The sequence below is a fragment of the Mustelus asterias genome, chromosome 25 (genome assembly GCF_964213995.1).
Source record: "Mustelus asterias chromosome 25, sMusAst1.hap1.1, whole genome shotgun sequence".
Taxonomy (NCBI): domain Eukaryota; kingdom Metazoa; phylum Chordata; class Chondrichthyes; order Carcharhiniformes; family Triakidae; genus Mustelus; species Mustelus asterias.
Genome location: NC_135825.1, coordinates 48,687,020 through 48,714,052, shown reverse-complemented (window position 1 = coordinate 48,714,052; position 27,033 = coordinate 48,687,020). Strand labels below are relative to the sequence as shown.

The following is a 27,033-nucleotide window of genomic DNA, read 5'->3' as shown; positions in this document are numbered from 1 at the left end:
CAGGGAGAGGCCATATGGACTTATTGACACAATTTTAAAGAGTGTGCAGGATTGGAGCGACCTGGGTATTTATGGACATCTTTGATGTTGGCAGGACACTGTTGAAAAACATATGGGATCTTGGGCATCATGAATATTGAGTAGAAAAGTGGGAAAGCTATGCTGGCCCTTCATAAAGCTCTGGTTAGGCCACAACTGCACCCAGTTCTGGTCACCAGGAAGGATGTGAGTCAGGGTCCTTAAGATTTATCAGAATAGTTCCCGGATAAGGTTAGGTTGGAGAAGCTGGCCTTATTCTCCTTTGATCAAAGAGATTCAAGGGGAGATCTAATAGAAGGGCAGAGGATTATTTACAGATCTACATAAGGTAGACATGGCACAAATAGTTCCCATCAGCTACAGGTGTAAGGACAATGGGACGTGGGTTTAAAGATTTGGGCAAGAAATCTGGGCGCAGGGTTGCAGGGTGAGGAAGAACTTTTTCTTAATGCAGTGAGTGCTAATGAGCTGGAATTCGCTGCCGATGAGAATGTGTGGAAGTAGGAAAGATCAAAAGTTAATTGGATAGGCACTTGTAGGGCTATGAGGATGGGGGTATATTTAGACTATTTATTAAATAAAACACCATCCAACTCTAGCCAATTCTTTCCCAAAGTTGTATCTACCCTTTATCTTCCTCAGCCATCCCTCCTCTGACAATCTGGACACCTAATCAATTATTCTTGATGACCCACCCTCTCTCCCATAACTTTCAGCCATAGAATCCCTCCAGTGCAGAAGGAGGCCATTTAAGCACATCGACTCTCCAACACCACATCCTACCTAGGCTCAAGTATTTACCCCGCTAATCCCCCTAACCTACACATCTTGGGACACTGAGGGGAATTTAGCATGGCCAATCCACCTAACCTGCACATCTTTGGACTGTGGGAGGCAACCCATGCAGACACAGGGAGAACGTGCAAACTCCACACAGTCATCCAAAGCTGGAATTGAACCTGTGTCCCTGGCACTGCGAGGGAGTAGAGCTAACCACTGTGCCACCGTGCTATCCTTCATCCAGGCTTTGTAGTTTAAGAATGTAAGAGGCACTGACTCAGATAATCAATGGGAAAGCAATTTGATTCTATTCTATATCTGAGAGCAGTGCAATTTGTCTTTGGCATAGATGAAAATGTTTGGATCAGAATGTGAAATAGGACCGACCGTTGGGGTGAGTGAGATGGATTTAATCTTTCCTCACATTTCTATATCCTTACCTGGGTGTAATTCATTCTCCTCTTTCCATTGCTCACAACCCATGGTCCGCAGGAAGTGGGAAGTGGTTCTGCAGAATCTCTGAAATGACAGCCGCATGTATTTCTCCCGAATGGTCAGAGCTCTATACAGGCCCTTGCAGGCAACTTCAAAATCTTCCACGGTTACCTATTCATAAAGAGTAAGTAGTCAATCTCATGGTGGATCCAGCCTCTTGAATTTCCCCCAATGTTCCATTGTTCCTAAATCAGCACAGTCATCTTGACAGTACAGTGGTAATGTCACTGATCTAGACACCTGATTAATGATCTGGAGATCAAGGGCAGCATGGTGGCACAGTGGGTTAACACTGCTGCCTCACAGTGCCAGGGACCAGTGTTCGATTCTGGTCTTGGGTCACTGTCTATGTGGAGTTTGCACATTATCCCCATGTCTGCATGGGTTTCCTCCAGGTACTCCAGTTTCCTCCCACAGTCCAAAGACATGCAGGTTAGGTTGATTGGCCATGCTAAATTGACTCTAGGGTTAGGGAGATTAACAGGGTAAATATATGGGGTTATGGGAAAAGAGGTTGGGTAGGATTGTGGTCAGTGCAGACGCGATGGGCCAAATGGCCTCCTTCTGCTCTGTCGGGATTCTATGATTCTATATGAGTTCAAATCCCACCATGGCAGCTGGTGGAATTTAAATTCTGTTCATAAAATCTGCAACATAAAACTAGTATCAGTAAAATACCATGAAGCTATCAGTAGAGGAAGCATCTGGTTCACTAATGTCCTTTAGAGTGAAAGATCCCCTAGGAAATAGTGATCATAATGTGATAGAATTTGATATTCAGTTTGAGAGTGAGAAACCTGGGTCAGAAACAATTGTGTTTGACTTAAATAAAGTGAACTGCAATGAAATGCGGATAGAGTTAGCTAAAGTGGACTGGGCAGATAGAGCAGCAGGAAAGGCAGTAAGCAAGCAGTGGCAGACATTTAAGGAGGTAACTCATGACTCTCAGCAAAAATATATCCCAGTAAGGGATAAACCAACCATGGCTAACCAAGAAAGTTAAGGAGAGTATTAAGTTGAAAGAAAGAGCATATAAGGAGGCAAAAGTCAGTGATAGCCCTGAAGAATGTGATGAATCCAACAAAGGACTAAAAAGGGAGAAAATAAATGAGTGTAACTAAACGAAGTATAAAAACGACAATAAGAGCTCCTTTAAGTACATAAAAAGGTTTACAATATATATTAGTGACTTGGAGAAAGGAAGCGAATGTACTGTAGCCAAATTTGCTGACAGAGTATTATTTAAATGGAGAAAAACTGCAGAAAGCTGCAACACAAAGGGACTTGTGGGTACTCGTGCACGAAACACAGAAAGCTAGCACACAGATACAGCAGGTAATCAGGAAGGCTAATGGAATGTTGGCCTTTATTTGAAAGGGGTTGGAGTATAAGAGGAGGGAAGTCTTGCTGCAACTGTACAAGGTACTGGTGAAACCACATCTGGAGCACTGTGAGCAATACTCCTGTGGGTACGATGTTCTTTCAGATAGTTGGTGCAGACCTGATGGGCTGCATGGCTTCTTTCTGCACAGTAGGGATTCTATGGTTCCACTTAGAAGAATGAGAGGGGATCTCATCGAAACATACAGGATTCTTAAGGGGCTTGACAGGGTAAATGCTGAGAGGATGTTTCCCCTCACGGGAGAGTCTAGGACCAGAGGCAGAGTCTCAGATTAAAGAGGCGCCAATCGAAGACTGAGATGAGGAGGAATTTCTTCTCTCAGAGGGTTGTGAGTCTATGGAATTCCTTGCCCCAGAGAACTGCGGGGCAGAGTCCTATGCATATTTAAGGCTGAAATAGATAGATTTTTGACCAGTAAGTGAATGAAGGTAGTCGGACAAGAAAGTGGGCATGAGAAATGTCAGATCAGCAATAATCCAATTGAATGGTGGAGCAGGTTGGAGGGCTACTCCGGGGTCCATTTCTTATGGTCTCATGGTCTTAAATATGCTGTCCTTACTCAGTGTGGCCTATACGTGACTTCAGATCCATAGTAGTGTGGTTGTCTCTGATAATGATGCCTAGCAAACTGCTCAGCTCAAGGGTAAATAGGGATAAATGCTGGCCTTGCCAGTGATGCCGCACCTCATAAAAGAACAAATAAAAACATCAGGTTTCCACTTGTATAACCTGAAGACAATGGACATAAAGATGGACCAGACTCTGGGGTTAGATTTTCATCTTCCATCTTCACAGTCCAGGCAGTGATCAGGTGAAGTAAATTGCCTGCCCCTTTTTCAACACTTTGCCCATTTTCTTGGAGATGTTGGGGATGGGGGGGAAAGTTCAGTTATGTGGAAAGACTAGACAAGACGAGATTGTTTACCTTAGAGAAGACAGAGTTAAAGGGCGAGTTAATTGAGGTGTTCAAAATTACAAGGAGTTTCTGATACAGTGGATTGGAGAGAAACTGCTTCCACCAGCAGACGGGCTGGAAACCAGGGGACTGGGCTTAAGCCAATTGCCAAAAGAACCAGGGGCAAGACGAGAGTTTTTCGCTCACTGAGTTATTATGATCCAGAATGTTTTGCCTGAGATGTTGGTGGAAGCAAATCCAGTGATAACTTTCAAAAGAAACAGGATGAATAATTGAAAAGGAAGAGATTGCAGAGAGCAGAGTGGGACCAAGAACCAAAGAATCCCTACAGTGCAAATGGAGGCCATTTCACCCAAGGAGCATGAACCAAAAGAGGATTTCACCCAGGTGTCCCACCCTCCGACGCCCTATCCCCATATCCCTGCACATTTACAATGGCTAGTCCACACATCCTGGGACACTAAGGGGCAATTCACCATGGCAAATTCACCTTATCTGTGCATCTTTGGACTGTGGAGCACCCGGAGGAAGCCCACCCAGACATGGGGAGAATGTGCTAACTCCACACAGACAGGGAATCGAACCTGGGTCCTTGGCCTGTGAGGCAGCAGTGCTCACCACTGTGCCACAGTGCTGCCCCCTGGATAGTTGGATAATTCTTTCAAATGCAATCTGCCAAATATTATTCTGATTCTATTCAGTAGCAGCCAACTGGGAGTGGTAGTACATTAGGTGAATGTGCAGTTTCACTCCTGTTGTTGGGTTCTTTCTGCTTAGAAACTTGGTTTGTTAGCGCCATTCATGCTAGTTACTTCAATCATATCGTGTTTATGGCACTAGCTGACTCTAATAAACTTACAATATCATGCAGTGTATCAGTAACTTGCATGGATCAGTTACCTCAGTGGTTAAAGTTAGCTTTGATTTGCATTTCCTTTAGACTTGCCTCATGATGATCTCAGTCTTATGTTTGCAAAGAAGGAAGAAGGAACTTGTTGCTCACAGTAAGAGTGAGTTATAGTTACTTGGTGAAGGCCTTAAGGCTCAATCAGTGACACCCCAGCCTGTGAGCCAAGAGCTCTGGGTTCAAGACCAGCTCTAGGTCTTGTTGACCATGGTCACAACAGATTAGCTAATCAACCTGATGACCCTTCCAACACTTCTCCGCTATTCCCCGAAGGGGGCAGAAGTGTGCACGAGGGACATGAAATAAACAAACAATTCTGTGCATTTTCCTTTCAGAATTGCTGACAATAAATCTGCATTAAAAGACAATATAATTTCTGAGTAGAATGCTTTGAATTCAGAGTTACTTAATTCAAATTATTTGAGAATTCATTTTGCACTAAATTCCTACATTGAGTTATTATAGAATCATAGAATCTACAGTGCAGAAGGAGGCCATTCGGCCCATCGAGCCTGCACCGACAACAATCCCACCCAGGCCCTATCCCCATAACCCCATGTATTTACCCTGCTAATCCCCCCCTGACACCAAGCAGCAATTTAGCACGGCCAATCAATCTAACCCGCATATCTTTGGACTGTGGGAAGAAACCGGAGCACCCGGAGGAAACCCACGCAGACACGGGGAGAATGTGCAAACTCCTCACAGACAGTCACCCTAGGATGGAATTGAACCTGGTGCTGTGAGGCAGCAGTGTCACCGTGCTGTCCCTGCCCTGACTTAGAATATTTAGAATGGTTATTTTGAAATATTTGGGAATACATTTTTTCTTTAGTACAGAAAGGAACACTGAATGATTAAGACTGGGCTATGGGCACTGAAGGTATATGTGCAGATTCCATGACTTCAAAGTATTGCTATGACTGACAATGACAAATGTCCCATTGTAATTGGATGGGTCTAATGTCAATTGCTCTATCACTTACCATTTTGTCAACTATTTTTATGTGACCTATTGCGAACATGTCTTGTATGTGCACAGTCTTGATATCAAATGAAGAAGATTTATTTAGTATTATGGTCTAGTGGAACATAGGGGCAAAAACGTTCCTGTTGACAGAAGCTCCTACACAAAGGAAGAACAATGGAATCATCTGTAGACTATAGTAGGTGGCAAGCCATAGCCAGATCCAGTTACAGTTATGCTGCCAGAGTCAGCTGAGTGGTGCTGAAGTTTCCGTATCGATCAGGCGTGACTATTCCAGTCCCAGAATATCCAATATAAAAAGGCCAGCTGCTCTCAGAGTCACAGTAACAGCGCGTTCCCTTTTAGTAAGTGATAATTCAACCCTCATCTGGCAGTTTCCACTTCAGTTTGTCAATGGGAATAGATTCATAGAATCCCTAGAGTCCAGATGGAGGCCATTCGGCCCATAGGGTCTGCACTGACTCTCTGAAAGAGCATCCCACCCAGGCCCTATCCCTGTAACTCCACGTATTAATCCCACGAATCCCCCTAACCTACACATCTTGGGACACCAAGGGGCAATTTAGCATGGCAAATCCACCTAACCTGCACATCTTTGAACTATGTGGTGATCCATTTTGGCAGATCCAATGGGATGAAGCAGCAATATAATATGAAGGGTACCATTCTTAGCAGTGTAGAGGATCAGAAGGACCTTGGGGTCCGGGTCCATAGGACTCTTAAATCGGCCTCGCAGGTGGAGGATGCGGTCAAGAAGGCGTACGGCGTACTGGCCTTCATTAATCGAGGGATTGAGTTTAGGAGTCGGGAGATAATGCTGCAGCTTTATAGGACCCTGGTTAGACCCCACTTGGAGTACTGCGCGCAGTTCTGGTCACCTCATTACAGGAAAGATGTTGAAGCCATTGAAAGGGTGCAGAGGAGATTTACAAGGATGTTGCCTGGATTGGGGGGCATGCCTTATGAGGATAGGTTGAGGGAGCTTGGTCTCTTCTCCCTGGAGAGACGAAGGATGAGAGGTGACCTGATAGAGGTTTACAAGATGTTGAGAGGTCTGGATAGGGTAGACTCTCAGAGGCTATTTCCAAGGGCTGAAATGGTTGCTACGAGAGGACACAGGTTTAAGGTGCTGGGGGGTAGGTACAGAGGAGATGTCAGGGGTAAGTTTTTCACTCAGAGGGTGGTGGGTGAGTGGAATCGGCTGACGTCGGTGGTGGTGGAGGCAAACTCGTTGGGGTCTTTTAAGAGACTTCTGGATGAGTACATGGGATTTAATGGGATTGAGGGCTATAGATAGGCCTAGAGGTGGGGATGTGATCGGCGCAACCTGTGGGCCGAAGGGCCTGTTTGTGCTGTGGCTTTCTATGTTCTATGTTCTAAACCGGAGCACCCAGAGGAAGCCCATGCAGACACAGGGAGAATGTGCAAACTCTACACAGTCACCCAAGGCCAGAATTGAACCCAGGTACCTGGCGCTGTGAGGCAGCAGTGCTAACCACTGTGCCACCATGCTACCCTAAAAACAGGGCCTGGGAAAGCTCAAGTACCCATTTCAAACCGCCGACAGTTTTCACATCTCCACCAAAGGGATTGGTTAAATTGTGGAACAGGTTTATCAATTTCCAAAATTTCTATTTGCTTCACTGCAGAAGTGCTCAATATATTGCCCCGTGTCTGCGTGGATTTCCTCCGGGTGCTCCGGTTTCTTCCCACAGTCCAAAGATGTGCGGGTTAGGATGATTGGCTGTGCTAAATTGCTGCTTGGTGTCAGGGGGGGATTAGCAGGGTAAATACATTGGGTTATGGGGATAGGGCCTGGGTGGGATTGTTGTCGGTGCAGGCTCGATGGGTCGAATGGCCTCCTTCTGCACTGTAGGATTCTATGATAACTCAATGTAGGAATTTAGTGCAAAATGAATTCTCAAATAATTTGAATTAAGCAACTCTGAATTCAAAGTATTCTACTCAGAAATTATATTGTCTTATAATGCAGATTTATTGTCAGCAATTCTGAAAGGAAAATGCGCGGAATTGTTTATTTCATATGTCAGTGGATCCTTCAAACCATCTTCCAGATACAGTAAAGGAAAAGCCATTGAAGTACGAGAGTGGGCCAGGAATAGGATATTGCAGAAGCAAGCCTCTTCAAGGGGCGAGGCTTCAGAGGGTCATGAGACCCATTCAGCCAATTGGGCCAAAACGTGCGAATCCTGGGGCTGAGCGTGGCTTTCCCAGGCAATAAAGAGACTCAATCGAAACCATCGGTAGCATCTATCTCACTCTCTGTGTATAGTTATTCCTGTTACTAAATTGTTCTTCAGTTACTCCATTTGGAGGTCACCACTCTTTCCAAGATATTACAGAAATGTTAATCAAGTGAGATGAAGGAGTGTGGAAGTAGACTTGTGTGGAACATAAACACCAGCAGGAATTATTTGGGTCGATTGGTTTCAGCTATAAATTTGATATAATTCTATGCAACTTATATAAACCGCTCTTCTTCAGGCATTGTTTTTGCTGTGAGCAGGCTGGGTCAACCTGGTGATGGAACTTCAGGCCCCCCCCCATAGTACATTCTGTGTCCTTGCCACCCTCACTGCTTCTTCCCAAGCGGTGTTCAACATGGAGGAGTTCTGATTCATCAGTGAGTGTGGGTGGTAGATGGTAATCAGCAGGATTGCCCATATTTGACCCGAGGCCTTGAGGCTTCATGGGATTCAGAATCAATGTTGTGGACTCCCTGGGCCACCTCCTAAGGCGGATTTTACGACCTCACTCCTGGAATTCCTGCCCAAGGTCAACGGATATTTTCGTTGTCCACCAGCTGCGAGTCCATGGCGGGTGAGGCAGTAGAATTCCGATGCTAATGACTATGTGAGGGTAGGTCTGTCCTGCCAGTGCGGGCAGGAAGTGTCCAGGATGGTGATGAAGGAGCCATTGAGTGTCACGTCTGATTTATCGAGTATATCAATGTCAAGCTGTTGCATGCCAAGTATGTGGGCCACAATTTTGACACAAGGCCCCAAATGTTAAAGAGGACTTTGCAGGGTCAACAAGCTGAGCTTTTACAGTTCAAATTGGACAAGCTGTTGTGTGGCCTGTTTGGTTTTATACTACTTACTCTTTGTAGCGTTTGGCATAACTGAGGCTGTTTCAGACAACAAGTAAGTGTGGTGTGGGATTGGAGTCAGCAATAGGTCAGACCCATTAAGGATAAAAGATTTATTTCCCTCAAACACATTGGGTAAACAGTTGTGTTTTTGCAACAACTTGACAATTTCTTGATGAGCTCCAGTCAATGGAACGGATAATCAGACACTGCACTTATTGAGAACCCAATCCAATAGCCCCCGTTTGGCTACACCGGTTCATCATTGCAAAACCCCATGTTTCTCTCTTACATTCTCCTCCGGTTCTCTCCATGCGTGGAAAAACTCTTCTCCTCTTATCAAAGTTTCCCTGACCCCACCCTTCCCCAGAATCTGCCCGTTTTATGACTCAGGTGGGTGGGAGGCTTCTCCCTGTAGACGGGAAGGAATGACACGAGGAACAAAGCTCAATTCAATCAAGCAAGAGTTAACCTTACCCCTGACGCGTAGTCTCCAGAAATAGTGACTCTCTGGAACTCTGGTACATTTGCGTATGAAGGCTGCACCATCTGAATGACTGAGCCTGTGCGCTGTGTGGCTTCAGGGACTTGGATAACCGGCACTGAAGCACCAATTTCCTTTGCTCTCATTATTATCTTCAACCTGAGAGGGGGACACATTCCAAGAGTCAATCCAATGTTATTTAAAGCAAAGATTGAGACCTGGATTTGTAACATATGTTATCACCACCAAAATCACTTAGTTAGCAAATTTTTAAAATTCTTACATGGGATGTGGACATCACTGGCATTTACAGTCCATCCCTAATTGTGCTTGGTCTGAGTGGTTTGCTAGACCATTTCAGAGGGCAGTCATGAGTGAACCACATTGCTGAGGGTCTGGAGTCACATGGAGGCCAGACCAGATAAGGAACACACATTTCCTTCCCTAAAGGACATTAGTGAACCAGATGGGTTTTTACAACAATTGACAATGGTTTCATGGCTATCATTAGGCTTTTAATTCTAGATTTTTATTGAATTCAAATTTCACCATCTGCCGTGGTCCCCACAGCATTACCCTGGGTCTCTGGATTACTAGTCCAGTGGCAATAGCACTACTTCACTGCTTTGTTACGCCGCTGTTTAAAAAAGGAAGGAGACAAAAGGCGGGTAACTATAGGCCGGTCAGCTTAACGTCTGTAGTAGGGAAAATGCTGGAATCCATTATTAAAGAGGAGATAGCAGGGCATCTGGATAGAAATGGTTCGATCAATCAGACGCAGCATGGATTCATGAGGGGAAAGTCGTGCTTGACGAACATGTTGGATTTTTATGAAGATGTGACTAGGGCGGTTGATGGAGGAGAACCGGTGGATGCGGTGTTTTTGGATTTCCAAAAGGCGTTTGATAAGGTGCCCCATAAAAGGCTGCTGAAGAAGATTAGGGCACACGGAGTTGGGGGTAGTGTGCTAAAGTGGATTGGGGACTGGCTATCCAACAGGAAGCAAAGAGTCGGAATAAATGGGTGTTTTTCCGGTTGGAGGAAGGTAACTAGTGGCGTGCCGCAGGGATCGGTACTCGGGCCGCAACTATTTACCATTTATATAGATGATCTGGAGGAGGGGACGGAGTGTAGGGTAACGAAGTTTGCAGACGACACAAAGATAAGTGGAAAAGTGAATTGTGTGGAGGACGGAGAAGATCTGCAGAGAGATTTGGACAGGCTGAGTGAGTGGGCGAGGATATGGCAAATGGAGTATAACGTTGATAAATGCGAGGTTATACACTTTGGAGGAAATAATAACAAATGGGATTACTATCTCAATGGAAACAAATTAAAACATGCTACCGTGCAAAGGGACCTGGGGGTCCTTGTGCATGAGACGCAAAAGCCCAGTCTGCAGGTACAACAGGTGATCAAGAAGGCAAATGGGATGTTGGCCTATATTGCGAAGGGGATAGAATATAAAAGCAGGGATGTCTTGATGCACCTGTACAGGGCATTGGTGAGGCCGCAGCTGGAATACTGTGTGCAGTATTGGTCCCCTTATATGAGGAAGGATATATTGGCATTGGAGGGAGTGCAGAGAAGGTTCACCAGGTTGATACCGGAGATGAGGGGTTTGGATTATGAGGAGAGGCTGAGGAGATTGGGTTTGTACTCGTTGGAGTTTAGAAGGATGAGGGGGGATCTTATGGAGACTTATAAGATAATGCGGGGGCTGGATAGGGTGGAGGCGGAGAGATTCTTTCCACTTAGTAAGGAAGTTAAAACTAGAGGACACAGCCTCAAAATAAAGGGGGGTCGGTTTCAGACAGAGTTGAGGAGGAACTTCTTCTCCCAGAGGGTGGTGAATCTCTGGAATTCTCTGCCCACTGAGGTGGTGGAGGCTACCTCGCTGAATATGTTTAAAGCGCGGATGGATGGATTCCTGATCGGTAAGGGAATTAAGGGTTATGGGGATCAGGCGGGTAAGTGGTACTGATCCACGTCAGATCAGCCATGATCTTATTGAATGGCGGGGCAGGATCGAGGGGCTAGATGGCCTACTCCTGCTCCTAGTTCTTATGTTCTTATGTTCTTTCTGAAGTATTGAGCCATGAGACAAGTGTTACTTAATGTCAGACCCAGTTCTTTGCTGAGGAACCAGGCAGGCCATTACAGCTGGAAACACTGCCCAAATCAATGGGTAATAGACCCTCATCCAGTTTTAAAGTTTATTTATTAATGTCACAAGTAGGTTTACATTAGCACTGCAATGAAGTTACTGTGAAAATTCCCTAGTCGCCACACTCCAGCACCTGTTCAGGTACACTGAGGGCGAATTTAGCATGGCCAATGCACCTAACAAACATGTCTTCCAGACCGTGAGAGGAAACTGGAGCACCCGGAGGAAACCCACGCAGACACGGGGAGAATGTGCAGACTCTGCATGTGACCCAAGTCGGGAATCGAACCCAGGTCCCTGGCACTGTGAGACAGCAGTGCTAACCACTGTGCCACTGTGCCACCCAGTCACCTCTGCTGGGAAATGTGGGATGGATCTCAGACAAAGACAGAATTTGGTTTAACAGTCATGACTGAATAACCTCTCAGAGGTGGAGAACAGTACCTGGAGCAAGTTACTGTAGGATGCTGATTACTGTAGAACTTTACCTCAGTGTGAGGTTGCAGTCTATGGTTTGCGGGGGTGTGGTGTTGGGGGTGAAAGATTCATCTACTTCAGACTGTGATAATTGCGATATTAGTTATCTCTCAGTCATTGATGGAAAGTGCAATGACAGAGCACATTATTGTCAGGGTATTTGTCATAGATCCCACTATTCAAAGTAAAGTAGGGAAAAAGCTATTGTCAAACACTCAAACAGGTGAATTGGCCATTTATCCCAGTTGCCTTGTGAGTTGGTACTTGTGGGGTACCGATGCAAATCGGTTGTCAAATTTATCTTCATAACAGCAGAGAGTTTTCTTTCAAACAATGTTCATTGGCTCTGAAAGCACCTTGGGATACCCCAAGGATGTGAAAGGTGTTGTATGAATGCAAGATTTTTCTTCTTTATTTTCTGATGTACTGTGTTCTACAAGGGCTGCACGGTGGCACAGTGGCTAGCACTGCTGCCTCACAGCATCAGGGACCCAGTTCAATTCTGGCCTCCACACTGTCTGTGTGAAGTTTGTACATTCTCCCTGTGTCTGTGTGAGTTTCCTCCGGGAGCTCCGGTTTCCTCCCACTGTTCAAAGATGTGTGGGTTAGGTGGATTGGCTGTGCTAAATTGACCCTTAGTGTCAGGGGGATTAGCAGGGCAAATACGTGGGGTTACGTGGATAGGGCCTGGGTGGGATTGTTGTTGGTGCAGGCTCAATGGGCCAAATGGCCTCCTTCTGCACTGTAGGGATTCTATGATTCTATAACAGTAGGAAGACATTGATAACTTGTGATTCCCTCCTCAAAGGGGAGAGCTGTGTATTATTCTACAATAAAGGAGGTGATACTCAGATAAGTCTCATTGGCACATAGAATTCAGATCAAGGTCCATGCTAGAAGTTGAATAGTTAGTATCTCAATTGGCTTGATTTCACTTTTTGAAGTTAATCTAACCTGACTTTGGAGAGAAGGAGAAACAAATGATTAAATAACAAATGATTAATAATCGAATACATAAAGGCTGGAATTCTCCGATCTTGTACTACCACTGCCAGCGAGAACAGAGAATTTGTCGCTCAGCCAAAACTCCATTCATTGCAGCGGGACTGGAAAATCCCAGCCACAGCCAAGGTTAGAGAATTCCAGTTAAAATGTCCACATGTGAAATTGATAGAATAGTCAATAACATCAATTATGGGTAATAGATGGCATTGTACATCAAATTTTATCTCCCCCACAGGCATCTTACATTTCACTGCATCATTTTGATCCAGCTCTGACATTGGGTAGACTTCCTCCTATCCTATGAACATCACACATACACTCCCCACTGCCACTCCTAGCAACTCCACAAGCCACAGAGTACTGCCCTAACACTGGGTAAACCAAAGCCAACATTTTTAGTCCCCATCACAAATGTCGTTTCCATGAACACCATTTCCATCCCTCCCCCTGGCAACTGTCTGATGTTGTGTTTGAGCCCAAGGTGAGCTTCTGACCACAGCCATCAAGTCTATTTCCTGCTTCATAACATTGCCCAGCTCCACCCCTGCCTCAGTTCACCTGCTGCTGAAACTCGTCCACATTTTTGTTACTTCTGGACTTGGCAATTCCAATGCTTGGCTGGCTAGCCTCCTATCCTCTACCGACATAAACTTGTGCTCATCCAAATCTCTGCTCACTGGAACTAGCACCAGATCCTGTTCACCCAACACACTTCTGCTCTCTGACCTACATTGGCTCCCAGTCTCCATAGAATGGGTAGAGCACAGAAACAGGCTGCTCAGCCTGACCAGTCCATGTCTGTGTCAATGCTCCCTCCTCTCATATTTGCATGTCTATTTTCCCCTTAATTACATCCACCACTTCAACCATTCCCTGGTAGCGAGCTCCACATTATTGCCACTTTCCTCCCAAATTCCCTGTTGGACTTCTTGTTCACTAACACTGAATGCCTCGAGTTGTGCTCTTCCGAATAGAGGAAATATTGGTGGAATACTCCTTTATTTCTTCTAAGTGTTGGCAGTGCCTGGGGGTTGGGGGGGGGGAAATAGTGCTGGGGCAGAGCTAGGGGAAGTGCGGGGGGGAATGTCAGGGGGCAGAGCCAAGGGCAGTGTTGGGAGCAGTGCCAGGGGACAATGCCAATTGGCAGAGCTAGGAGCAGTGCCAGGGGACAGTGGCGGGGACAGAGCTGAGGCAGAGTCTGGGGGCAGAGCTGGGGGCAGTGCAGGTGGAAGTGCGGCGGGCAGTGCAGGGGGCAGTGTGGGGGGCAGTGCCAGGGGCAGTGCCAAGGGGCAGTGGCAGGGGAGGTACCAGAGGGCAGTACCAGAGGGAAGTGCTGGGACGGTGATAGGGGGTGGTGCCAGGGGACTGCCTGGGCATGTCCTTGTACCTTCCCTGGGGCTATACCTTACCATGTGCTGCAGGCACGGTCTCGTTGCCTGTCTCACGTTGCCTCACCTATTGTGTGCCTCACCGAAGTGAGCGGGGGAATTTTCCCATCCCGCCCGCCATGGGGAATCGTAGCGAGCATGGGGGCGGACCATGCAAAGGTCCATTGACCTCGGGTGGGATTTTCCGGTTTTGGGGCGAGCGCGGCTGGAAAATCCCGCCTATGGTCTCAGTATCTACTCCAAAAAAAGAATTCTAAAATCACCTATGAGGTCACCCTTCAGCCTTCTTTTTTCAAGAGAAATGAGACCCAGCCTATCAATCCTTTCCTGATATGTAAACCCAGACATTTATCATCCTTGCTAATCTTTACGGCACTCTCTCCAATGCCTCTATATCTTTTTCATAATATGGTGACTAGAACTGCACACAGTAATCCAAGTGTGGCCTAACCAAGCTTCAATACAGGTTGAGCTTATATTCCTTACTTTTCAATTCTATCCTTCTATATGTCTAGTGCTTGATTTGCTTTTTCTAATTGGCTTGTGAAGCTTTGGCACAACAGCTTAATTTTTGTTTTCATATCCTTCCATAGCCTTGCCGCTCCCCAGCCAGGATTTACCATCCACCTTACGGTGGGTTTTCTGGCAGGGGAGGTGGCTCACCATTGGCCGCCAGCAAAATCTTCCGGTCCTGCCAAAGTCAATGGCCATTTCTGTTGCTCACCGGCCGTGCATTGGGGAACCTGCCAGCGAGTGGAACCTGGAAAATCTGCTATTGGGAAGGGGGGAGGTTACCAAGCCCCAATCTATTTAATTTCCCCCAATCTTGCAGGCCTTCTAGATCTATACACCTCTTCAATTCTGGCCCCTTTCCCTCCACGTTTTAGTCATTCCACCATCAGCAATCCTGCTTCCAGCTGCTTTGGCTCAAAGTTTTGGAATTTCCTCCATAAACCTCTCTCCCCTCCTTTAAGTTGCTCCTTAGAAGCTATGACCACATTTTTGGTTGTCTATCCTAACATTGCCTCTGTGGCTTGGTCAATTTTGCATTGTTTCCGTTAAACATCTTGGAATAGGTGAGATATATAAATGAAAGTTGTTGTAGTTTTGGTACCTTTTTTTGGTTGATTCCTTTGATTTTCTGTCCATAAAATTGTGCTGCATCTCAAGTTGTCCAATTGGACAATCATCTGCCATGTCGAATGGCGAGATCTCGTCTCTTTCATCTTCATCTTTAGCATCATGAGCGAAGACTTTCTCAGCCAAGATCCGCGATTCTTCATCAAGCTCTAAAAAGGATAGTCAAGCGATTACTTCAAATGACAAGAAGTGTCAATCGATCAGTATTAAAATATTAGCAGTGGGAACTTGCAGAGTGACTATCAGATGCAAGGGTTAAATGCAAGACATTTCTGTATTATAGGACCATATATACTACAACTGGACTGGGACAACTTTTAAACAAAGGGCAAGTCTTCTTGTCGGACTACAATACTTCTAAAATTAAAAATGTTTTTAGAATTAATACAGTGGTTTTAGAGTCATAGAGGTTTACAGCATGGAAACAGGCCCTTCGGCCCAACTTGTCCATGCCACCCTTTTTTTTATGAAGTTAGTCCCAATTGCCCATGCTTGGCCCATATCCCTCTATGCCCATCTTACCCATGTAACTGTCTAAATGCTTTTTAAAAGACAAAATTGTACCCATCTCTGCTACTACCTCTGGCAGCTTTTTTCAGACACTAACCACCCTCTGTGTGAAAAAATTGCCCCTCTGGATGGACCCTTTTGTATCTCTCCCCTCTCCCCTCAAACCCTCTAGTTTTAGACTCCCCTACCTTTGAGAAAAGATATTGACTATCTAACTGATCTACGCCCCTCATTATTTTGTAGACCTCTATAAGATCACCCTAAGCTTCCTATGCTCCAGGGAAAAAAGTCTCAGTCTATCCAGCCTCTCCTTATAACTCAAACCATCAAGTCCCGGTAGCATCCTAATAAATCTCTTCTGCACTCATTCTAGTTTCATAATATCCTTTCTATAATAGGGTGACCAGAATTGCACACAGTATTCCAAGTGTGGCCATACTAATGTACAACTTCAAAGGTTTTAATGCAGCAAAACATAGGAACATCCTTGTCAATGAGGTGGATAGGACATCAAGCGGGGTGGAGAGAGGAATTCGCGAGAATTGACTACAGATGTGGTCTAAACAATAGGTTTCAAGGAAACTTTTGAAATTAGGAGTGTTGCAGCAAGGTTGGAGAGGGAGCACTGATCCAGATTCAGAAATGAAGATGGTATAGGCTAGGGTATACAACTGAAGGAAGGTGCGGAAATGGAACAGCTTCATGGATAAGAGCAAGAATTATGATTGGGGAGTTGAGGTGCCAAGCTCCACATCTTTGGTATGCTATTTTCAACTTCCGACTGCTTCTACATACATGAATCCAATAAAATGCAAGACTTTAGAAAGCCAATGTTTCCAGAAACAAACCAATTTTCACTTTTAGACTACTGAGGTACAATAGAACATTATGGAACCTACACTTGCAGGCATGGATTGCTTAAGGCAAGTGTTAGCCCAGACAGTGAGAAATGTTTGCCACTGTATAAAGTTGTAATGTCCTAACTCTGTTAGGGATTGTGGGTTGTAAGAAAAAGTACAAATGTGGTTTGCATACTTAGATTCTAACTAACTAACAACAGATTTATTGAAGGAGCGCTTGGCTGTACAGATGACAAACTGAAAGTAAAACAGCAGATCCTGCAGCCTAATGACATCACCATCAAAACATGTGATCAGTTCTTAAAGCACCGTGGGGGCGGCACGGTGGCACAGTGGTTAGCACAGCTCCAGGGACCCGAGTTTGATTCCCGGCTCGGGTCACTGTCTGTGTGGAGTTTGCACATTCTCCCCGTGCCTGCGTGGGTTTCCTCCGGGTGCTCCGGTTTCCTCCCACAGTCCGAAGATGTGCGGGTTAGGTTGATTGACTCTGCGAAATTGCCCCTGAGTGTCCCTGGACCATTTCTTCTGATTCATACACAGCCATTATGAATCAATAAAGTTCAAGACTTTGGAAAGCCAATTTATCCAAACACAAACCAATTCTCACTGTCAGACTAGAGAACCTAGACTGATGCACATGGATTGCTTGGTTATGCATCCAATATCATGGTCTAAGCCTCTTTGTCTTATCAGGATTATTTCACTATATTCTAAGTTTCTAAAGGGAATCACCAACCCATAATGCATTATGCAGGAAACTATAAGTACATTTCCATACACTATAGAAAGCTGGATTAAAATTGAGATTCCTTAAAGTACAACCTAAATATACAGTATTCATGTTCTGAACAGGAATCAGTTATAGAACATAGAACAGTACAGCACAGAACAGGCCCTTCGGCCCACGATATTGTGCCGAGCTTTATCTGAAACCAAGATCAAGCTATCCCACTCCCTATCATCCTGGTGTGCTCCATGTGCCTATCCAATAACCGCTTAAATGTTCCTGTCTGACTCCACTATCACTGCAGGCAGTCCATTCCACACCCCAACCACTCTCTGTGTAAAGAACCTACCTCTGATATCCTTCCTATATCTCCCACCACGAACCCTATAGTTATGCCCCCTTGTAATAGCTCCATCCACCCGAGGAAATAGTCTTTGAACGTTCACTCTATCTATCCCCTTCATCATTTTATAAACCTCTATTAAGTCTCCCCTCAGCCTCCTCCGCTCCAGAGAGAACAGCCCTAGCTCCCTCAACCTTTCCTCATAAGACCTACCCTCCAAACCAGGCAGCATCCTGGTAAATCTCCTCTGCACTCTTTCCAGAGCTTCCACATCCTTCTTATAGTGAGGTGACTAGAACTGCACACAATATTCCAAATGTGGTCTCACCAAGGTCTTGTACAGTTGCAGCATAACCCCACGGCTCTTAAACTCCAACCCCCTGCTAATAAAAGCTAACACACTATAGGCCTTCTTCACAGCTCTATCCACTTGAGTGGCAACCTTTAGGGATCTGTGGATATGGACCCCAAGATCTCTCTGTTCCTCCACAGTCTTCAGAACCCTACCTTTGACCCTGTAATCCACATTTAAATTTGTCCTACCAAAATGAATCACCCCACATTTATCAGGGTTAAACTCCATTTGCCATTTTTCAGCCCAGCTTTGCATCCTATCTATGTCTCTTTGCAGCCTACAACAGCCCTCCACCTCATCCACTACTCCACCAATCTTGGTGTCATCAGCAAATTTACTGATCCACCCTTCAGCCCCCTCCTCTAAGTCATTAATAAAAATCACAAAGAGCAGAGGACCAAGAACTGATCCCTGTGGCACTCCACTAGCAACCTGCCTCCAATCCGAAAATTTTCCATCCACCACCACCCTCTGTCTTTGATCAGATAGCCCGTTACCTATCCAATCGGCCAACTTTCCCTTTATCCCACACCTCCTCACTTTCATCATAAGCCAACCATGGGGGACCTCATCAAACGCCTTACTAAAATCCATGTATATGACATCAACTGCCCTACCTTCATCAACACACTTAGTTACCTCCTCAAAAAATTCAATCAAATTTGTGAGGCACGAATCCGTGCTGACTATCCCGGATTAATCCGCATCTTTCTAAATGGTCGTAAATCCCATCCCTAAGGACCTTTTCCATCAATTTACTAACCACCGAAGTAAGACTAACAGGTCTATAATTACCAGGGTCATTTCTATTCCCTTTCTTAAACAGAGGAACAACATTCGCCAGTCTCCAGTCCTCTGGCACCATCCCCGTGGACAGTGAGGACCCAAAGATCAAAGCCAAAGGCTCTGCAATCTCATCCCTTGCCTCCCAAACAATCTTAGGATATATTTCATCAGGCCCAGGGGACTTATCGACCTTCAGTTTATTCAAAACTGCCAGGACATCCTCCCTCCGAACATCTATTTCCTCCAGCCTATTAGCCTGTAACACCTGCTCTTCCTCAAAAACATGGCCCCTCTCCTTGGTGAACACTGAAGAAAAGTATTCATTCATCACCTCGCCTATCTGCACTGACTCCATACACAAGTTCCCACTACTGTCCTTGACCGGCCCTAACCTCACCCCGGTCATTCTTTTATTCCTCACATAAGAGTAAAAAGCCTTGGGGTTTTCCTTGATCCGACCCACCAAGGACTTCTCATGTCCCCTCCTAGCTCTCCTAAGCCCCTTTTTCAGCTCGTTCCTTGCTAACTTGTAACCCTCAATCGAGCCATCTGAACCTTGTTTCCTCATCCCTACATAAGCTTCCCTCTTTCTCTTCACAAAACATTCCACCTCTTTCGTGAACCATGGTTCCCTCACTCGGCCATTTCCTCCCTGCCTGACAGGGACATACCTATCAAGGACACCCAGTATTTGTTCCTTGAAAAAGTTCCACTTTTCATTAGTGCCTTTCCCTGACAGTTTCTATTCCCAACTTATGCCCCCTAATTCTTGCCTAATCGCATCATAATTATCTCTCCCCCAATTGTAAACCTTGCCCTGCCGTACGGCCCTATCCCTCTCCATTGCAATGACAAAAGACACCGAATTGTGGTCACTATCTCCAAAGTGCTCTCCCACAACCAAATCTAACACTTGGCCCAGTTCATTTCCCAGTACCAAATCCAATGTGGCCTCACCTCTTGTCGGCCTATCCACATATTGTGTCAGGAAACCCTCCTGCACACACTGCACAAAAACTGCCCCATCCGAACTATTTGACCTACAAAGGTTCCAATCAATATTTGGAAAGTTAAAGTCCCCCATGACAACTACCCTGTGACCCCCACACATATCCATAATCTGCTTAGCAATTTCTCCCTCCATATCTCTATTACTATTTGGGGGCCTATAGTAAACTCCTAACAACGTGACCGCTCTTTTCCTATTTCTAACCTCAGCCCATATTACCTCAGTGTGCAGATCCCCCTCGAAGTGTCTTTCCGCAGCCGTTAAACTATCCTTGATTAACAATGCTACTCCTCCACCTCTTTTACCAGCTTCCCTACACTTACTGAAACATCTATACCCCAGAACGTCCAACAACCATTCCTGTCCTTGTTCTACCCACGTCTCCGTAATGGCCACAACATCGTAGTCCCAAGTACCAATCCACGCCCCAAGTTCACCTACCTTGTTCCGGATGCTCCTTGCATTGAAGTAGACACACTTCAACCCACCTTCCTGTCTACCGGTACCCACCCTTGACCCTGATACCTTCCCCAATACCTCACCACCCTCAACACTGAGGAGTAATGGTCTTATGGCTCATTAGGGAGAACCCCCTGTCCCTGAACCAGAAGTTCTGGGTTCAAGTCCCACTCCTGCACTTATTGGGAACATAAAGAGTGTTCATAATGTGTTTGGAGGTAGGTAGTGCCCTTATAGTTGGACCCCCTTGGACAGTGCCCTTATAGTTGGACCAGAAGCTCCGGGTTCGAGTCCAACACCAGGACTTGTTGGCCATGAAAGGAGCATTCATAACGCGGTCCAACAGGCTGCTAATCAGCTTGAGAATCCTCCCACCATTCTCCCCATTCTCCAAAGGGTAAAAAAAGCATGGCTGTGAAGATACGCGAGAGGGAGAGATGATGTGGCTCAAACAAGACGAAAATTAAGCTGCTAATCTTTCTGAGTCTCGCCCCAAGGGGAGGGAAAAGTGTGTGAAGAGGTCAAATAAACAGTGAAAGATAACGTCAATCAAATCTGCCCAGCAGAAACATTGAAATAGGAGGGAATTGGTTTCAATCCTCTGGCAAATGCCCACTTCTGATCAGCGCATGGATGCCAACCACACATACAGCAACCAAACTGGATTCCTAACTTAGCGAGCCATGTTAAAGGCTCTCCTTTACGCATCTGCAAACTGGCTCAGCTCAACGCAAACGTTTGCTTATATCAATCAGACAGTGGTATGGATGAACTCACGGTACTTGGAAAGGTTTTGTACCTGGCTTCTTGGCTTTGGACATCTTGGCTTAATCGTAGTTCTCAGAGATTTCCCTGCCTGAGGTGGAACACAGCAGTGGGTGGTTGAGTGTTGATTCGAGTCTCACACAGAGTTTTGATTGCTGCGTGATCTCGTCTGACCTGCTCCTATAAAAGGCTGGAAGTATTTATACACGGAGCTATTTCTGGAGGAGTGTCTTCGTGTGTGAATGCTGTGCGATAGATACTGGGTTACCATCCTGAACTTAGAAAATATTTTTATTAGACTTTCTCCATCATTGGCACATCATATAAACTGATGCTGGTTAAAGGAATTTCATCCCATCCCATCAGAACCAGGATTTGAGCGCATCAGCCAGTCTGACACTTCTGGGGGGGGTGAACCTGCAAAAAGGGGAGTGTGCGTTGGTACATGGATGGGGTTGAAGAATGAATATATCCTTTCGTGTTGTGAACCTGACTTCCTCTGACTTCCATCTTTAACCTGTGCATATGTTGAGATGTCGGGAAAACCCCTCGGGGGGGGGGGGGGGAAAACAGGCTGTTGCTGATTCAAAGATGCAAACAGGGCAGCACGGTGGCACAGTGGTTAACACTGCAGCCTCCCAACGCCAGGGGCCTGGGTTCAATTCCTGGCTTGGGTCAGTGTCTGTGCGGAGTTTGCACGTGGGTTTCCTCTGGGTGCTCCAGTTTCATCCGAAAGATGTGCCGGTTATGTTAGGAATGGGTTAACTGCAACCTTCCACTTATTTGTATGTTATTGTATGTACCTTATTTGTACGTTAATTGTTTAATAGTACTCACCAAGATATATAAAGGGGTTGCAGCTGGCACTGGCTGTTGGGTGTGTGTGTGTGGAATTGTAAAAGAGAATAAGGTGAGTTTGTGAAGAAGCTGGACTTGCATCGTCTTTTATTACTGGACTGCAACTGAGAGGCTTAACAAGTTGGGTGCATTGGCTATGCTAAATTCTCCCTCAGTGTGCTCGAACAGGCACCAGAGTGTGGTGACTAGGAGATTTTTCACAGTAACTTCATTGCAGTGTTAATGTAAGCCTACTTGTGACACTAATAAATAAACTTTAAAAAAACTTTAAGGCAATAACTGAGGATTCAACTCAGCATTCTGGCTTTCGCTGCTAACATATGGATTTCCCGAGATGTTTGAAACCCGACGGGGTCAGCAAGACGAAAGGGCAGAGGGGATTGATGGCTGGCAGGCTGAGAAAGTTTTAAATAGTGACCCAAGACAGCTGCTTCCCTGCTTAAGTGAAAGGCGCTTGCTCGCTGGGTAGCTAACAGAAGATCAGCTTTCTGGTGCAGCAACAGATGAGGTTTTCTGGGCAGGTTGTAATACTGACATCTCCAACTCTCTGTAATAAACCTTCCTGTCCAGTTGAGCAAGTGGCCACTACCTGTCAGTGGTCATTGAGTACACCACAGCCCTGAACCCTTTCACATCTGACTCCTGAACCATCCTGAACTTAGAAAATATTTTTATTAGACTTTCTCCATCATTGGCACATCAATCCTGCTGGTGACATCAGCAGGATTTCACAACCTGCTCTGGACAAGTGCATCTTCCAGTTTACTGATGCCATATCCACTGCACATCCACATTGCAATTCAGGTGGCCGGGCAGAATGAGAGGGGTCTGGAGATTATCTACAATGGCCAGATTGCCACAATCCTGGCAATCAGAGATTGCCCCCATTTTTATTATTCATTCGTGGAACATGGACGTCGCTGGCTGGCCAGCATTTATTGCCCATCCCTAGTTACCCTTGAGTAGGTGGTGGTGTTACAACTGATTGGCTTGGTAGGCCATTTCAGAGGGCAGTTGAGAGTCAACCACATTGCTGTGGCTCTGGAGTCACATGTAGGCCAAACCAGGTAAGGATGGCAGATTTCCTTCTCTAAAGGACATTAGTGAACCAGGTGGGTTTTTCCCGACAATGGTTTCATGGTCATCAGTAGATTCTTAATTCCAGATTTTTTTTATTGAATTCAATTTCCACCATTTGCCATGGCAGGATTCGAACCCAGGTCCCCAGAACATTATCTGAACATTAGTGATAATACCCACTAGGCCATCGCCTCCCCATGTGGCAATTGAAATGCCATCAGATCACCCAGGAATATTCATCTACAAAAAGAGATTCTGCTCCATTAGTGTGCAACAGGTTTGTAACCAGCAGGAGATTATCATGTGTGTCTACACAGGATATCCAGGGAACCGCTATGGTGCCTTCATTCTGTGTCCCTTAGAACTTCCAAACTGTGAGTTGACTCAGTGGATGGCTCCTTGGAGGCAACAGATACCCTCTGAAGATGTGACTGATGGGACTTTGAGAGGGGGCAGCTGGGGGGGAGGGGGCTTCTGAAGAGTCTCCACTTTCATGTGCATTTTCTGTATTTTCTCTCTCTCAGCACTTCCCCACTAGCCATGAACTGGTGAGCAGTTTGCTGCACTTCTGTGAGGCACTGGAGCCTTTTCTTCAGCCCATTTAAACTGATAGCCTCAGTGTGCAGCCATTTAGAGGAGGTGACTGGGTGTGTAGATGAGGGCAATGCAATTGATGAAGTCTACAAGGACTTCAGCAAGGCTTTTGACAAGGTCTCACATATCATAGATTCATAAAATCTCTATAGTGCAGAAGGAGGCCATTTGGCCCATCCAAGCCTGCACCGACCACAACCCCACCCAGGCTCTATCCCCGTAACCCCACGTATTTATCCTGCTAAACCCCTGACACTAGGGTCAATCTAGCATAGCCAATCAATCTAACCTGCACATCTTTGGACTGTGCGAGGAAACCAGAGCATGCGGAGGAAATCCAAGCAGACACAGGGAGAAAGTGCAGACTCCACACAGTCACCCGAGGCCAGAATTGAACCTGGGTCCCTGACGCTGTGAGGCAGCAGTGCTAACCACTGTGCCAATGTGCATAGGAGACGGATCACAAAAGTAAGTGTTTGTGGGATCATGGACAATTTGGCAAATTAGATCCAAAATTGGCTTAGTGGCAGAGGGTGATGGTCGAAGGTTGTTTTTGTGACTGGAAGCCTGTGTCCAGTGGTGTAAACACAGTAAGAAGTCTCACAACACCAGGTTAAAGTCCAACAGATTTATTTGGTAGCAAATACCATAAGCTTTCGGAGCACTGCTCCTTCGTCAGATGGAGTGGAAATGTGCTCTCAAACAGTGCACAGACACAGAAATCAAGTTACAGAATACTAATTAGAATGCAAATCTCTACAGCCAGCCAGGTCTTAAAGGTACAGACAATGTGGGTGGAGGGAGCATTCAACACAGGCTGGACTTGCGGATAGCGAAGAGCATTGTCGGGCAATACAGCAGGATATAGATAGGCTGGAAAATTGGGCGGAGAGGTGGCAGATGGAGTTTAATCCGGATAAATGCGAAGTGATGCATTTTGGAAGAAATAATGTAGGGAGGAGTTATACAATAAATGGCAGAGTCATCAGGAGTATAGAAACACAGAGGGACCTAGGTGTGCAAGTCCACAAATCCTTGAAGGTGGCAACACAGGTGGAGAAGGTGGTGAAGAAGGCATATGGTATGCTTGCCTTTATAGGACGGGGTATAGAGTATAAAAGCTGGAGTCTGATGATGCAGCTGTATAGAACGCTGGTTAGGCCATATTTGGAGTACTGCGTCCAGTTCTGGTCGCCGCACTACCAGAAGGACGTGGAGGCGTTAGAGAGAGTGCAGAGAAGGTTTACCAGGATGTTGCCTGGTATGGAGGGTCTTAGCTATGAGGAGAGATTGGGTAAACTGGGGTTGTTCTCCCTGGAAAGACGGAGAATGAGGGGAGATCTAATAGAGGTGTACAAGATTATGAAGGGGATAGATAGGGTGAACGGTGGGAAGCTTTTTCCCAGATCAGAAGTGACGTTCACGAGGGGTCACGGGCTCAAGGTGAGAGGGGCGAAGTATAACTCAGATATTAGAGGGATGTTTTTTACACAGAGGGTGGTGGGGGCCTGGAATGCGCTGCCAAGTAGGGTGGTGGAGGCAGGGACGCTGACATCGTTTAAGACTTACCTGGATAGTCACATGAGCAGCCTGGGAATGGAGGGATACAAACGATTGGTCTAGTTGGACCAAGGAGCGACACAGGTTTGGAGGGCCGAAGGGCCTGTTTCCTGTGCTGTACTGTTCTTTGTTCTTTGTTAAAGAGATGTGTATTGTCTCCAGACAGAACAGCTAGTGAGATTCTGCAAGACCAGGGGCAAGCTGTGGGGGTTACTGATAATGTGACATAAGTCCAACATCCCGGTGTTTCCTGTTCTTGGTGTGCATGTAGATGGTGTAGTTCCTTTGTCTCGTCTGCTTGAACCAGTGGTGTACACAGGGATCAGTACTGGCTGCCTTGCTGTTTATAATGTACATTAATGATCTAGACAGGAATGTGAGGAGTATGATCAGTAAGTTCACAGATGGTACAAAAATTGGTGGTGTGGTAAATAGCGAGGAGGAAAGCCTTAGATTACAGGGCGATATAGACGGGCTGGTCACGTGGGCAGAACAGTGGCAAATGGAATTTAACCCTGAAAAGTGTGAGGTGATTCATATTCACAGATTTAAAGTGATTTCCCGAGTGAAAGTCTTTTTCTTCCTTTTTTCCTATTACTTCTAGGTGTTATCACCCTGGTGGCTTCATCAGAGCTGGAGGTAGGCTGCTTATTCCCCTGCTCTGAGACACACGCAGTGAATGTCCTCTGGGCTTTGAGCTGGTGAGGTTCTGCCCCACCTGCAGCTGCGCATTAATGATCTAGATGTGAATATGGGAGGTATGATCAATAAGATCGCAGATGACATGAAAATTGGTGGCATGATAAATAGCGAGAAGGAAAGGCTTAGATTACAGGATGATATAGACGGGCTGGTCAGATGGGCAGCACATTGGCAAATAGAATTTAACCCTGAAAAGTGTGAGGCGATGCATTTTGGGAGGACCAGCAAGGCAAGGGAATACACAATAAACGGCAGGAGGCTAGGAGGTTCAGAAGACCAGCATGTCCAAAGATCCCTGAAGGCAGCAGGTCAGGTAGATAAGGTGGTTAAGAAGGCATATAGGATATTTGCTTTATTAGCTGAGGCATAGAATATAAGATCATTGAAGTTATGATGGAGCTGTATTAAACGCTCATTAGGTCACAGCTAGATACTGTGTGCAGTTCTGGTCGCCACTCTATAGGAAGGATGTGATTGCACAAGAAAAGGTGCAGAGGAGATTCAACAGGATGTTGCCTGGGCTGGAGCATTTCAGCTCTGAAGAGAGGCTGGTTCGGCTGGGGTTGTTCTCCTGAGAGCAGAGAAGGCTGAGGGGGGACCTGATTGGGGTGTACAAAATTATGAGGGACATTGATAGGGTAGACAGGAAGGAACATTCTGCCTTAGTAGAGGGGGCAATAACCAGCGGCAAAGATTTAAGGTCAGGGGCAGGAGATTTAGAAGGAATTTGAGGAAAAACTTTTTTCACCCAGAGGGTGTTGGGAATCTGGAACTGACTGTCTGAGAGGGTGGTAGAGGCAGGAACCTTCACAACATTTTAGATGAGCACTTGAAACATGATGACATACAAGGTTATTGTCCAAGTGCTGGAAAATGGGGTTAGAATAGAAAGGTGCTTGATGGCCGGCACAGACATGTTGGGCTGAAGGACCTCTTTCTGAGCTGTGAATAAGGGACAGCATGCACTCGGCTGCCTGCTGAGTCTGATGCTTCATGCAAGTGGACATCAGTTCGAAGGCAAATGCATCAAGGCACTCATGCCGGAAACAGGCTCCTGACATTCACAACACTTGGAGAAAGGCTGAGGGAACCGCACACATTTTCAGCAGAATGATCCTCCTCATCGAT

General features: G+C 45.9%; 1 protein-coding gene across 1 annotated transcript in view; it reads right to left on the bottom strand.

Moving 5' to 3' along the window:
- ampd1 (adenosine monophosphate deaminase 1 (isoform M)) overlaps nucleotides 1-21,295 on the bottom strand; it is a 67,624-nt gene extending 46,329 nt beyond the window's left edge. The window contains exons 1-4 of the mRNA XM_078197751.1: nucleotides 21,146-21,295; nucleotides 15,272-15,446; nucleotides 9,114-9,279; nucleotides 1,260-1,425 (exon numbers count right to left, since the gene is read on the bottom strand). Of these exons, the coding sequence (XP_078053877.1) occupies nucleotides 1,260-1,425; nucleotides 9,114-9,279; nucleotides 15,272-15,446; nucleotides 21,146-21,167 (529 nt within the window). The 5' untranslated portion in view covers nucleotides 21,168-21,295. The remainder of the gene's footprint in view (nucleotides 1-1,259; nucleotides 1,426-9,113; nucleotides 9,280-15,271; nucleotides 15,447-21,145) is intronic.
- Nucleotides 21,296-27,033: the final 5,738 nt, after the last annotated feature.